Source organism: Festucalex cinctus, chromosome 1 (genome assembly GCF_051991245.1).
Source record: "Festucalex cinctus isolate MCC-2025b chromosome 1, RoL_Fcin_1.0, whole genome shotgun sequence".
Lineage (NCBI taxonomy): Eukaryota > Metazoa > Chordata > Actinopteri > Syngnathiformes > Syngnathidae > Festucalex > Festucalex cinctus.
In genome coordinates this window covers 5,099,902-5,112,476 of record NC_135411.1, presented here as the reverse complement: position 1 = coordinate 5,112,476, position 12,575 = coordinate 5,099,902, and the positions used below count along the sequence as shown (strand labels likewise).

The following is a 12,575-nucleotide window of genomic DNA, read 5'->3' as shown; positions in this document are numbered from 1 at the left end:
CAATTTCTCGCGCTTTCAGCATGACAACACAGGGAGTCCTCGAGTTACGTCGGCGTTACGTTCCTACGCTAGCGATGTAACCCGAATTTCGACTTGGGTCGAATTTCCCCATTAAAGTCTATATTTACATCCAAATTATTTGCATTAAAAACAAATCTGAAATAGATTAATAAAAATAAATAATTAAGATGCTGTCCGACTGAAGCCCAAGTCTTTGCCGATGTTCCTCTGTGCCTCTTCTTTCTGCGATCTTATATTGATGTCCAGCTTCATTTTCGTGGTAATCGCTTTTCTTTTAGGCCCCCAGTAGGACTTATGGTTCCAGAGATAAGGGGGGGTGTCAAAACCCCAAATCTTCCCCGGGAATGGTGCTTCCGAAAGGGGGTAGAAAAGTCCCATGTGCCCCCCCTGTATCTCCGGAAGGGAAGGTCGTACGACCGCGGGCCGTACACCGTTGGAAAGCTCTCGGCAGTCCGAGTCTGGGGATGTTTTCCCCGGCAGGAGATATGGCCATCCATAGTCGCCCCCCTGTGGGGATTTTTTTGTATTGCATGTTGTCAAAAAATTATGATATATAATCATATATAATTTAGGCTCCTAGAAGGCCATTAGTGAAGAAATCGAGTCAAAATGTTTGTTTGTTTTTTCCCCAGAGTTATTAACTCATTCACTGGCAGCCATTTTCACATTTCGCAATCCCGTTTGCTCCCGGCTGTTTTACTGGATTTTGACTGATTTTGCAAGGCCCACAGAATATTGTGTTCTATTGCTATACAAGCATGGAATCTATCAAAAGAAAGATTAAAGTCTCTTCTTTCATCAGGAAAAAAAAGGTATGTTTCTATCTGTTTCCGTTTTGCAGCAATTAGCATTAGAAGAGAGCTAAGTTTCATCAGTTTTCACAAATCTATTCAAAATTGTAAGTAATTGAGCTTTTTTTCTACATGGCCCTGGTTGATCTCCTTTGCTCTGCTGCCACCTGCTGGCCGTTTGTGTAATAACTACCATTTCTGCAACCGTTCTTTGCAGTTGAGAGGCTGCATCAAAGCCTTCTGTATGCTCTAGCATAAAAAAAATAAAATAAAATAAACGTATAAATACGTCTTTGGGACACTTAGAGCATAAAAAAAACATATTTATACGTTATTGGGTGTAAATAAGTTAACATTTAAATGTCCAAAAGGTTAGAGCAAACCCTAATTAGGGGTAGGCAATCATTTTTGTTGGTTGAGGTTAGGGAAAGGCATTAAAGTCGCCACGATGACAAAAGACAAACGTGCGTGCGTGTGCACGCTCGGCAGATGGATTTGCTGGGCCTGCTGCTTCTTATTCAAGTCGGGGGGGGGGGGGAGTCAAAGGGTGAACTGCGGCGGGCGGCCATTGTTATCTATGGTGATCACTTCTGGACGCACGCGCGTGTGTGCGGACGCACACACACTGATGTGAAAGTGTTAAAGGTTTACCCTCAACACTCACGGTTGACTGAACATTAATGCGGAGAACAGCAAACAGCCATTTTAATGTCTTTTTCACAATATTTACATATTTGTTTGAATGAAACGTCCAATTCATTTCTAGCATGATTCAGCATCAAACAGCGGTAAAAAAATTTTTAGCCCGTTTCTGCGTCAAGTATTTGTTTTGTGACGGTTCAACCATGTTTCAGCATCAAATATCGAATATACGCTATTTCCATCATAATTCAGCAGCAAATTGCTAGAAACGCATTTTAGCCTGTTTGTAAATCAAGCATTTTTTTTCATGATTTTTCAACCATGTTTCAGCCACAGCAAAAAAAACATTCAAAAATGAGCACGTTTCAGCAGCAACTTTAAAATCGGCACTGCAAAGAATCGTATCCTGTTTTTGAAATCAAACTCAAATGTTTCAGCATCAGATAAGATTGAACCAATCACAATTCAGCATCCAACTCAAAATTCCTGCGTATTTTTTGTGCATTGTGTCTTGATAACATTTATATTTCAACATATTAGATTTTTTTTTTTTTTATCATGTTTCATTATCAAACAATTGAAATTGTAGCATGTTTCAGCATCATGCAAGATCAAATTTCGAGCACGTTTCAGCATCATTCAAATTTCAATTTGAAATTTTAAAAAAACGGACAAATTTCTCTCATATTTAACCACTTATCGTCAAACTTCTACATTACTCACATTTCTATTATGTTTCAGCATTTTTTTTTTAAATGTCCTCTCCCAACCTGAGTCAAACTCGACTTTCAATCTTGTCAGCCATCAATCATGTTTCAGCATCGAATAAAAATTCATCAGCCAACATGAAACTTCTACATAAAAAAAAAAAATCACTCATGTTTCAGCGTTTTGCTTTTTTAAATATCATCTCTCAGCCTGAGTGAAACTCGACTTTCAATCTTGTCAGCCATCAATCATGTTTCAGCATCGCATCACAAAATCTGGTTTCGATCATGCTTCTGCCTCAAATTATATCAAATTTCTGCATCAAATCATCAAAAATGATAGCAGACAAATGAAAAAACATCTTTGAAGTTTCAGCATCAGCTAACGTTCCAGAAGGCTGTTCTAAAAACGATTTGTTAGAAATCCAAAGCAATTTTCCCATTATAATTAATGTAAATAATTTTAATCCGTTCCAAGTTTTTTTTTTTTACAATTTTACACCATAAACTGCACTGTACTGTTTACCATAAATACAAAAGGGTAGAAATAGACACTGTTTTATCTAAAATGATGAAAAAACAAAACAAAATGCAAACATTTCTTTTTTTAAATTCAATAGTTCTGCGCACTACTTTCCTCTTTTCTTCAGCAGCTTTACCACTTGGATATGCTTTCTTTGGACTGATGATTAGGGGCTAATACACCATGCAAAGCTAAAAAAAAAAAAAAAAAAAAAAGGACATAAAATTCTCGAATTTTCTGGTTGAAAACCAATTTGGTTGAAAACAGAAGCGTTCGAAAAACCGAGGTTTGACCGTATATCAAAAATGTTTCTGCACCAAAACAGCGTCAAATCATATTTACATCACGTCAGAGAAAAAAACATCTCAAAATGCAACTCGCTCCCTCTTTCCAGGCGAATAAAACTTTATTGATTTTCCCGGCGTGGACGAAGATCGCGATCAACTTTTAGGGACTGCGTGCTGAAACGTGATCAATAATTACCGGGATGCTGCCATATTTCCTCACGGCGACGGCGGGCGAGCGGAAGCCGCCTCATCCTCGTTTTCCGGGAAAAATAAAAAATAAAAAATCGTTTGGGGATTCCGTGAATGTGTGGAGGATGAGGAGCAGCCCACCGATGAAGAGTCCACGCCAGCGCCTTTCAAAGTGCACAAGGGCGGAGGGGGCGGTCCTCCTTTTATTGCTTTGAGCCTTTTTTTTTTTTTTTTCCCGCTCTCCAATCGCTGCCTGTCTCCCGCACATGTCAACGGCGCCCCCTCACTCCATTTACCCCACCCCCGTCGCCATGGCGACAACGCCGCATGTTGCCGACAGGAGAAAGAAGAGGAGGAGTGGGAAAAATAAAAAGTAGCAATAAAAAAAAATTAAAAAAAGAAATTGTCGTTTGTAAATAAAATACATATTTTACGGTCGGCTACATAAATCTCGATGCATGTCGATATTTGCGTTTGAAACTGCCGATTTCATTTTCCTGCATATCTTGCAATACTTTTGCCCAAAGTCACGTCAAGTCGAGTCAAGTCAAGTCAAGTCACGTCATCTTTATTTATAGAACGCTTTCAAACAGCCTTAGTGCACATTTTGTTCCTGTAGATGTCAAAGTACTTTTGTCCAAACGCCACAATTTTATTCATTTCATCACATTCTTTTAAAAAAAAAAAAAAAAAAAAAAAAAAAAACATTCTTCTATAAATGTCCCAAAACTTTTGTTGATCATTTTCCATTCATGTTTACTTTCTGGAGGTACTCAACAGCGGGGGTGGGAGGGAGCGGAAGTTGGTGGATCAAACCATTTTCTAATTAAATGGGGGTGGGGGGTGGGGGGTTACTGTATTTTTTTTTTTTGTTTAAACTTTTAAACTATGGTGTATATGCATACTATATAATTTTCTAGTTTCTTAAAAATAAATCAATAAAAAAATAAATAAGTAATAATAATAATTATTATTATATATATATTATAAAAATAAAGTATAAAATATATCTAGATATATACTATATAAAATTTTGTGGGTGCTATTGTTCACCAAAATGGGCTAATTACGCATCTGCGTGTCCCAATACTTTTGTCCAAACTTGACATTTTCTACTGAAGGCGACCCAATACTTTTGTCCAACCTTGCAACTCTCTTCACGTTTTCTGCAGGTGTCCCAATACTTTTGTCCAAACTTGACATTTTCATCCCTTACTGACTGTGTCCCAATAATTCTGACTTGAGCTTGACATTTTCTTCACTGTCCTGATACTTTTGTCCAAACTTGATTTTTTTTTTCTTAGCTTTTGACGGTATAAAAAAATAAAAATAAAAAAAAATAAAATAAAAAATAAGAATGTCCAAACTTGAAACTGTCTTCACTGGTCTCCCTTTCGTCTATGTCTTATTAACTCATTGACTAGCAGCCATTTTGACAAAAGCAACCCCGTGCACTCCCGGATGTTTTACTGGATTTAGACGGATTTTGTGAGGCTCACAGGAAACCTAGCAAAAGATTAAAGCCTCTTTTTTCATTAGAAAAAAAAAAAGTATATTTGTATCTGTTTCTGTTTTGCAGCAATTAGCATTAGAATATAGCTAAGTTTCATCATTATTCACATATCTATTTACAATTGTGAATAATTGAGCTTTTTAAACATGGCCTTGGTTGATCTCTTATACTCTGCTGCCACTTGCTGGCTATTTTTTTGTAATAGCTACCATTGCTTTAAGCGACCGCTTCAGGGCAGAGGCTGCATCAAAAACTTCTGTATGCTCGAGCTTTTTAAAAAAAATAAATAAAAAAATAGAGCTCATTTATGATACGTATGTGATACGTATCATATTGTGACCCCAGTATTGAGATACGTATCGTATCGTGACCCCTGTATTGTGATATGTATCGCATCGTGACCCCTGTATTGTGATACGTATCATATCGTGACCCCTGTATCGTGATACGTAACGTGACCCCTGTATTGTGATATGTATCATATCGTGACCCCTGTAGTGTGAGAGGTATCATGACCCCTGTATCGTAATACGTATCATATCATGACCCCTGTATCGTGATACGTATCATATCGTGAGGTTGGTGGCAATACTTCATACGTTTTTGGGAGCAAATGAGTTCAAGATGTCCCACTACTTTTTTTTTTTTTTTCACTTCCTGAGCATGCCTCCAATATTTTTTTTTGTCCAAACTTTAAATTTTCTTCACTCCTTGAACGCGTCATCCTCATGATTTATTTGTTGGAGGTGTCCCAATACTTTTGTCGAGAGCATTGTGGAGCATCGTCGTGACTGTTGTTGCCATGACAACCGGGCCACCAAATTTCCCTTCATCAGAGAGACGGTCGGAATATTTATGCAGTTTTTTTGGTGTGTTTTTTTCGGTCCCTTTTGATCATTTGTACTTTTAAAATAAGACACGCACGCTCCTATTCAAGGACGCACACGCGCGCACACGTCTCACGTCTTTTGTTCGCATCGTCGGCGCCGGTTAAAGAAACTCGTTAATTTTCGTCGCCGATTGACGCGAGCGTTGTCGGAAGGAGGAACAGGTGGAAGAGAAATCGGGCTTGCACTCGACCGCGCGAGTCCGTCTGATGCAGATGACGTGTGTGCGTGTGTGGAGGGGGTTTGGGGGGGGGGGGTGTAGGGGGAGGGGCTCTTCAGTTGATCTTTCTATTCAAGGGCAAAACCAAAGCGCAAAGCAGAGACACGCCCCCACACCTCCTTTTGTGGCCGGCCCTTCTTTGTGGCAGCTGGAGGTGGCAGCCACTCGCGATAGCGCTAATTCTCCCCTCGGTAACCCCCAACCATACAGCCCCCCCACACACACACACAGCCCCTTCGTAGCCTTGCGGAGGAGGGAGCACCCATTGCCAATCCTTCACCAACATGACTATTCACTCATTCACTCGAAAAAAATTAGACTGTACGGACCAAATGTATATATATTTCTTGGAAGCTTGACTTTACCCTCCAAATTTGTACTTTTCATCCCGAAATATTTTCTCAAAATATATGCCGCTATGAATGACAAAAATATGACTTGATCCTTGATTCAAGAGTACCGGTAATTTTTTTTCAAGAGATTTTTTTTGCTAAAAACAAAATTTTCAAAGTCGGCTTTTTATTATTATTATTATTATTATTATTATTGTTGTTATTATTATTATTATTATTTTAATATGACTGTTCTGGACAATTCACAATTTCCGAAAATCATTCATACAATTAATTTTATAACAAATTCTGCCTTATATCACCTCAAAATGCATCGTTCATCTTTCCTTTATCTTCAAAATATTTCAACTTATTCCATTTAAAAAAAAAAAAATCCTAATAGTTGTCCGAAAATATAAATTCATTCTTGAAAGATTCTGTTTTTCTTACACAAAAAAAAGCTTTTGAAAAAATCTCACTTTTAAACGAATACTGACTCATCATGCAAAAAACATTTTTCATTTTTGAAATAGTCTCACTTTCATCCTAAAAAAAATTCACTCACAAAAAAAAAAAAAAAAAAAAAAAAAAAAAAAAAAAAAAAAAAAAAAAAACTTTTTTTATTCCTTAGGAAAAAAAATCTGATCTTTCATCTTGAAGAAGAAAATTCTTCTGTTATTTCTCACAACACATAAATCATAGTCGCAAATTTTTCTGGCGCCAACCAAATATTTGCAAAATTTGAGGAATGTCAGGAAAAAGAAAAGCTCGTCTTCACCATCATGTAAAACTCTGAGAGACAAAAAATAGAAACCAAAACTCACCAAACTACTTTTTTCTTTCTGTTGTTTTATGTCTTGTTTACTTTCAAAAGAGGCCTTATGAATATGAATCAAATGTATTTATTTATTTATTTTTTCCCATTTCGAGCGACCGAAAAGACGCTTCCTTGGACACTTGGTGGCGTCCTCCCGGAGGAAGCACAAGAAGAAACTTAAAGGAGCGTCCGACTTGCTCTTCGGATGGCGGCAGAATATTAAACGCGTTACGCGGGTGTTGCATCATGGGAGGGCAAAAAATAAATAAAAAATAAAAAAAAAGTTTGGAAGCGAAAGTCAAAATCTGCCCTTAGATTGGTTGCTCAGGGTAAACAAGATTCTCAAAATACTTTAATGCCACAAAGATGTTTAAAAAAAAAAAAAAAAAAGAAATGATGCGGGGAGTTTTTGTTCTCACATAAACATTTGCATACATGCAATATTGATGCTTACGGTTCAGAGTGAATGTCAAATATTATGGTAATTGGAATAAAAATGTCTATTACTAATAGGGCCCGACCGATTAATCGGCCGTCGATTATAATCGGCCGATTATTGGCCTTCAAACATCGGCCAAAGCAATTGGACAATGGGTCGATTGGTTTTCCCCTTAAAACGTTATCGAAGGAAACCGAAGCCTCCGACGCTGTGAAAGTACCCTGAATGCACCATTTTGCTTGCGTAGCATTAGCAACTAGGAAGTGTGTTGCGTATGTTATTTTGTTGTCCCAAAGCGTCCTTTAAACTGTTTAATGACGCCGCAGTTGGCCTTAACTGTAAAGCTAAATACACAATGTTAAGAATTACTTCCACTGCATATTTAAATACAAAAACATGCTTCGTTTTTAAAACATCGCTATCTAGCGCTAACAGGAAGTTAGCAAATGCTAACAGGAAGTTAGCATCGACTAATAACGAATATCCACACACAAATCAGGTGAGATAATACGCAAAGGCACAAATTCTTCCCAATGTGTGAAAAAACGAGTTATTTTATTAGAATTAATTCGCAACTTTCTTCTGTACTCACTTTAAGTGTGTTCACCATGGATGCACGACACCACACTGCCCCCAAGAGGCCAAAACGCACAGGAACAGTCAGTATTTGTTCTACCTGTTTTTTCAGTTGCTAATATGTTAGTTGATTCTATTCATATTTTACTTTTATTGTTTTTAAAACAACCCATAAAAAATTGGGTCATTTTATTTAAAAACGCGCCATTAAAATTAGGTCATTTTGTTTAAAACACCCCCCCAAAAATTGGGTCATTTTGTGCAAACCCTCCCCAAAAATGGCTCATTTTGTTTTAAAACAACCAACAACAAAAAATGGGTTGTTTTGTGCAAAAAACAAAAAAAACAAAAAAACAATAAAAACAACAAAAATTGGATAATTTTGTACAACCCCTCCCAAAAGAAAACAAAAAATTTGGGTCATTTTGTTTATATATGTTTATATATAATATTTATATGCCTGTGTGATAGTGCGCAATACATCATTGAAAATAAATCTTACATTCTTGACGCATTATAAAGAAACTAAACGTGATTTTGAGACGCTAATTTTTACTTTTATTGTGTGGATTTAGCTTTTTTTTTTTTTTTTTTTTTTTTTAAATCGGTGAGCACTTTGCGCTAAATTAGCAATTGCTAGGCCCTTCCTCAACTAATTCAAGTTTATTTTGAGAGAGTTGCAACAAGCAAATGTCACCCATCGGCTTGAATAAAATCTCTTATCTTTCAATGAGTCTTTTAACTCATTCACTGCCATTGACGGAAAAAGACGTCAAATGATGCATTTTTGCTGGGCTGGCAGTGAATGTGTTAAATACACACAAAAAAAGTTTTCACATCCATTTGATATATGTGATTCATTGTTTAAATGGCGTCCATGTCCTTTAAAAGGCGGCGCGTTGTCCTCTAAAAAGCGTGGCGAGATAAACCTCCATCAGCATTCAGATCTTCGCCCACATCAGGATGAAATCATCACTTGGCTCAAATCTACAATTGTCTATTATACTTTTTTTTTCTTTTTTTTTTTTGGTCGTCTTTTGGCTCCAAGCGAAGTGAGCGAGTGCACGGCGGAATTGCTTTGGAGGGGGAAGAGGAGGGGGGGGGAGTGGTGGAATCAAGCAATCTTTTTTTTTTTTTTTTTTCCCCAGCATTTTTGGTCTGATAAAAGCTGCCAAGGTCGGACCACCTGCGGGAGATTGCGGGCAACTCGCACCTGACGGAGCGCGTTTCAAGGATGCGCCGCCGTCGCCGCCGTCAAAGCCTTTCAGCATCTAAGCTCGATTCTTTTCCTTTGCAGACTTCAACCCTCGGAGAATTCATTCGGAGAATTCATTTGAAAGGCGATGAACAAACACGTGCAAAAAACAGCGGATACCTTTTTGTTAAGATTGTTTACTTGGTTCTTCACTTGGTTCGTCACTTGTTTACCAGTTGGTTTGTGAATTTGCGGAGTGGATAGTAACAACCCACCAAAAAAGGGCCGTTTTGTTTGAAACAACCACAAAAAAGTGAATCATTTTATTTAAGACAACCCATTAAAAAAAAAGGTCATTTTGTTTAAAACAACAAAAAATTGGGTTGTTTTGCACAAAAAAAACAAAACAAAAAAATCGTGTAATTTTGTTAAAAAAAAAAAAAACATACAAAAATGGGTCATTTTTTTAAAACAACCCATAAAAAAATGCGTCATTTTATTTAAAACACGTCATAAAAAATTAGGTCATTTTGTTTAATACAGCCCCCCAATTTTTTTTATTTATTTTTTTTGCAAAACCACCCGAAAAAAAATGGGTCATTTTGTTTAAAATAACCTATAAGAAAATAGGTCATTTTGTTTAAAACACCCCCAAAAATTGGGTCATTTTGTGCAAAACCCCCCAAAATGGGTCATTTTGTTTTAAAACAACAACAACAACAAAATTGGGTTGTTTTGTGCAAAAAACAAAAACAAAAACAAAAAAAAACCACAAAAAAATGGGTCATTTTGTACAACCTCTCCACCCCCCAAAACAAAACAACAACAACAAAAAAAAATCGGGTCATTTTGTTTAAAACACGCCATAAAAAATTAGGTCATTGTTTAATACACCCCCCAAATATTGCGTCATTTTTTGCAAAACCACGCCAAAAAAAAGGGCCATTGTGTTTAAAACAACCCATGAAAAAATTAGGTCATTTTGTTTAAAACACCGCCCAAAAATTGAGTCACATTGTGCAAAACCCCCCACCCCCCAAAACAAAGAAAAAAAAAAAAAAAAGGTAATTTTGTTGAAAACAACCCATAAAAAATTATGTAATTTTACAAAACACGCCATAAAAAAAAAAAAAAACTAGATAAATTTGTTTAATACACCCCCCCATAAAATTGCGTCATTTTTTTTTTTTTTGCAAAACCACCCAAAAAAATTGGGTTATTTTGTTTAAAACAACACATAAAAAGAATGTTCATTTTGTTTAAAACACCGCTAAAAAATTGAGTCACGTTGTGCAAAACCCCCCACCCCCCAAAACAAAGAAAAAAAAAAAAGGTAATTTTGTTGAAAACAACCCATAAAAAATTATGTAATTTTACAAAACACGCCATAAAAAAAAAAAAAAACTAGATAAATTTGTTTAATACACCCCCCATAAAATTGCGTCATTTTTTTTTTTGCAAAACCACCCAAAAAAATTGGGTTATTTTGTTTAAAACAACACATAAAAGGAATGTTCATTTTGTTTAAAACACCCCCCCCCCCAAAAAAAAAAGTCGTTTTGTGCAGAACAACCCCCCAAAACTTTGGCCATGTTGCGCAGAACCCCCAAAAAAAGTGTCGTTTTGTTCAAAACATTAAAAAAAAAAAAAGGTTAATTTTGTTTAAAAACAACCCATAAAGTTGAATCAAAAGTACCCACATAGTGTATCGGTCCATTTTTGACCCCAATCGGATTATTTTGTGACCCAAGTGTTTTTAGCGCGTTGAAACATTTTCACCGTCTCAGGTTGGAATCCTCCTAATTGGCTCATGTTTGCAGGCCTCTATCGATCCAATTGACCGACTCTTTCTTAGCCCCCTGCTCGCCACAATCCTTGCCCCCCCCCACCCAACCTCACCCCCCACTCCCTCTCCAACTCTGACTTTGACAGGCAGCATCATCGGTGCAGACTAACTGCCGGATCGATAGGTGAGCGGCAGACTATTTGCTGCGGCGGCGGACGAGGATCGCATCAGAATCGCATCAGAATAGCGACAGACGCCGGCAAGCTTTTCACGGTCCTCGTCGTCGTTACTCATCTGCTCATATTACGGTATGTGCACCGTGGTAACGTACTACCGCAAAACGGGCCGATCAACTTAAGTTACTCACATCGGCGACGCCCGCCTCCAGGATGCTGACGTCGGCTTTCTTCTCCAGCGACGCTTTCTGGTCCACTGCAACCAAGGAAGAGAGCAAAAAAACAGAAAGAGCCGTTAGGTCACCAAGCCTCGCGGACGGTATTTTCACCGGTTGGGGACAACGCGTACGGAAAATTGGACGGTGCGGTTTGCTGAACAAACCCAGAAAACAGGTGAGCCTTGCTTGATTGGTCGCTACCGGTTTCCTCAAATGGCTTAGCCTTGGCCCTAAAAGGGCTCAATGAGTCAATGATCCCGTTCTTAATAGGGTTGTTGACTTGGGTCTTGGTTGAGTTCTGTGCGCGGTAGTGACTCGGTTGACTTGGTTCTTTAGACTTTGTCAATGAAATGATTGTTGGTATGATTGTCATCTAATCTGATTCTGATCTTGGCTTAGCTTCTCAACTTGTTTTTTGCTACAGTTCTTGTCTTGGCTATCTTACATGGTTTCTTGACTGGTTTGTGGACTAGGTCCTTGACTTGCCTCTTGACTTGATCTGTCTCGACTTAGTTCTCCACATGATACTTGACTTTTTTTGCTTGACTAGGTTGCTGACCTAGTACTTGACTAGGCTCTGGACTAGGTCCTTGAATAGGTTCTTGAATTAGTACTTCACCAAGCTATTGACTTTGTACTTGACATGGTTGTTGACTTGGTTCATGACTACGTTCTTTATGTAGTTCTTGACCAGTTTTGTGACTTTAATCTTGATCAGGTTTTCGACTATCAGGTTCTTGACGTAGGTCACAATTAAGCCTGGACTAGGTTGCTAAATTAGTTCTTGACTTGGCTCTTGGCTTGGTTCTTGATCTGGTGCTTTACTTAGTTTCCCACATAGTTCTTGTCTTCATTCTTGGCTAGGTTAATGACCTGGTACTTGTCTCGGCCCTCCTGAACTAGGTCTTTGAATAGGTTCTTGAAACACTACTTGAATTAGTTCTTGACATGGTTGTTGATTTGGTTCATGACCACATTATTTATGTAGTTCTTGATCAGGTTTTTGACTATGAAGTTCTTGACGTAGGTCACAAATTAGTCGTGGACTAAGTTGCTGACTTAGTTGTTAAATAGGGTTTAGATCTGGTTCTTGACTTGACTGTTGACTTGGTTCTTAATCTGGCTCTTGACTTAGTTCTTATCTTCGTTCTTGACTAGGATGCTGATCTGGTACTTACCTCTGCCCTGGACTAGGTCTGTGAATAGGTTATTGAATTAGTACATGACATGGTTCCTGACATGGTTGGTAATTTGGT

At 37.7% G+C, this 12,575-nt stretch overlaps 1 protein-coding gene across 1 annotated transcript in view; it reads right to left on the bottom strand.

Moving 5' to 3' along the window:
* LOC144013499 (receptor-type tyrosine-protein phosphatase N2-like) overlaps positions 1-12,575 on the bottom strand; it is an 83,433-nt gene that overhangs the window by 39,743 nt on the left and 31,115 nt on the right. The window contains exon 12 of the mRNA XM_077512460.1: positions 11,293-11,357. Within this exon, the coding sequence (XP_077368586.1) occupies positions 11,293-11,357 (65 nt within the window). The remainder of the gene's footprint in view (positions 1-11,292; positions 11,358-12,575) is intronic.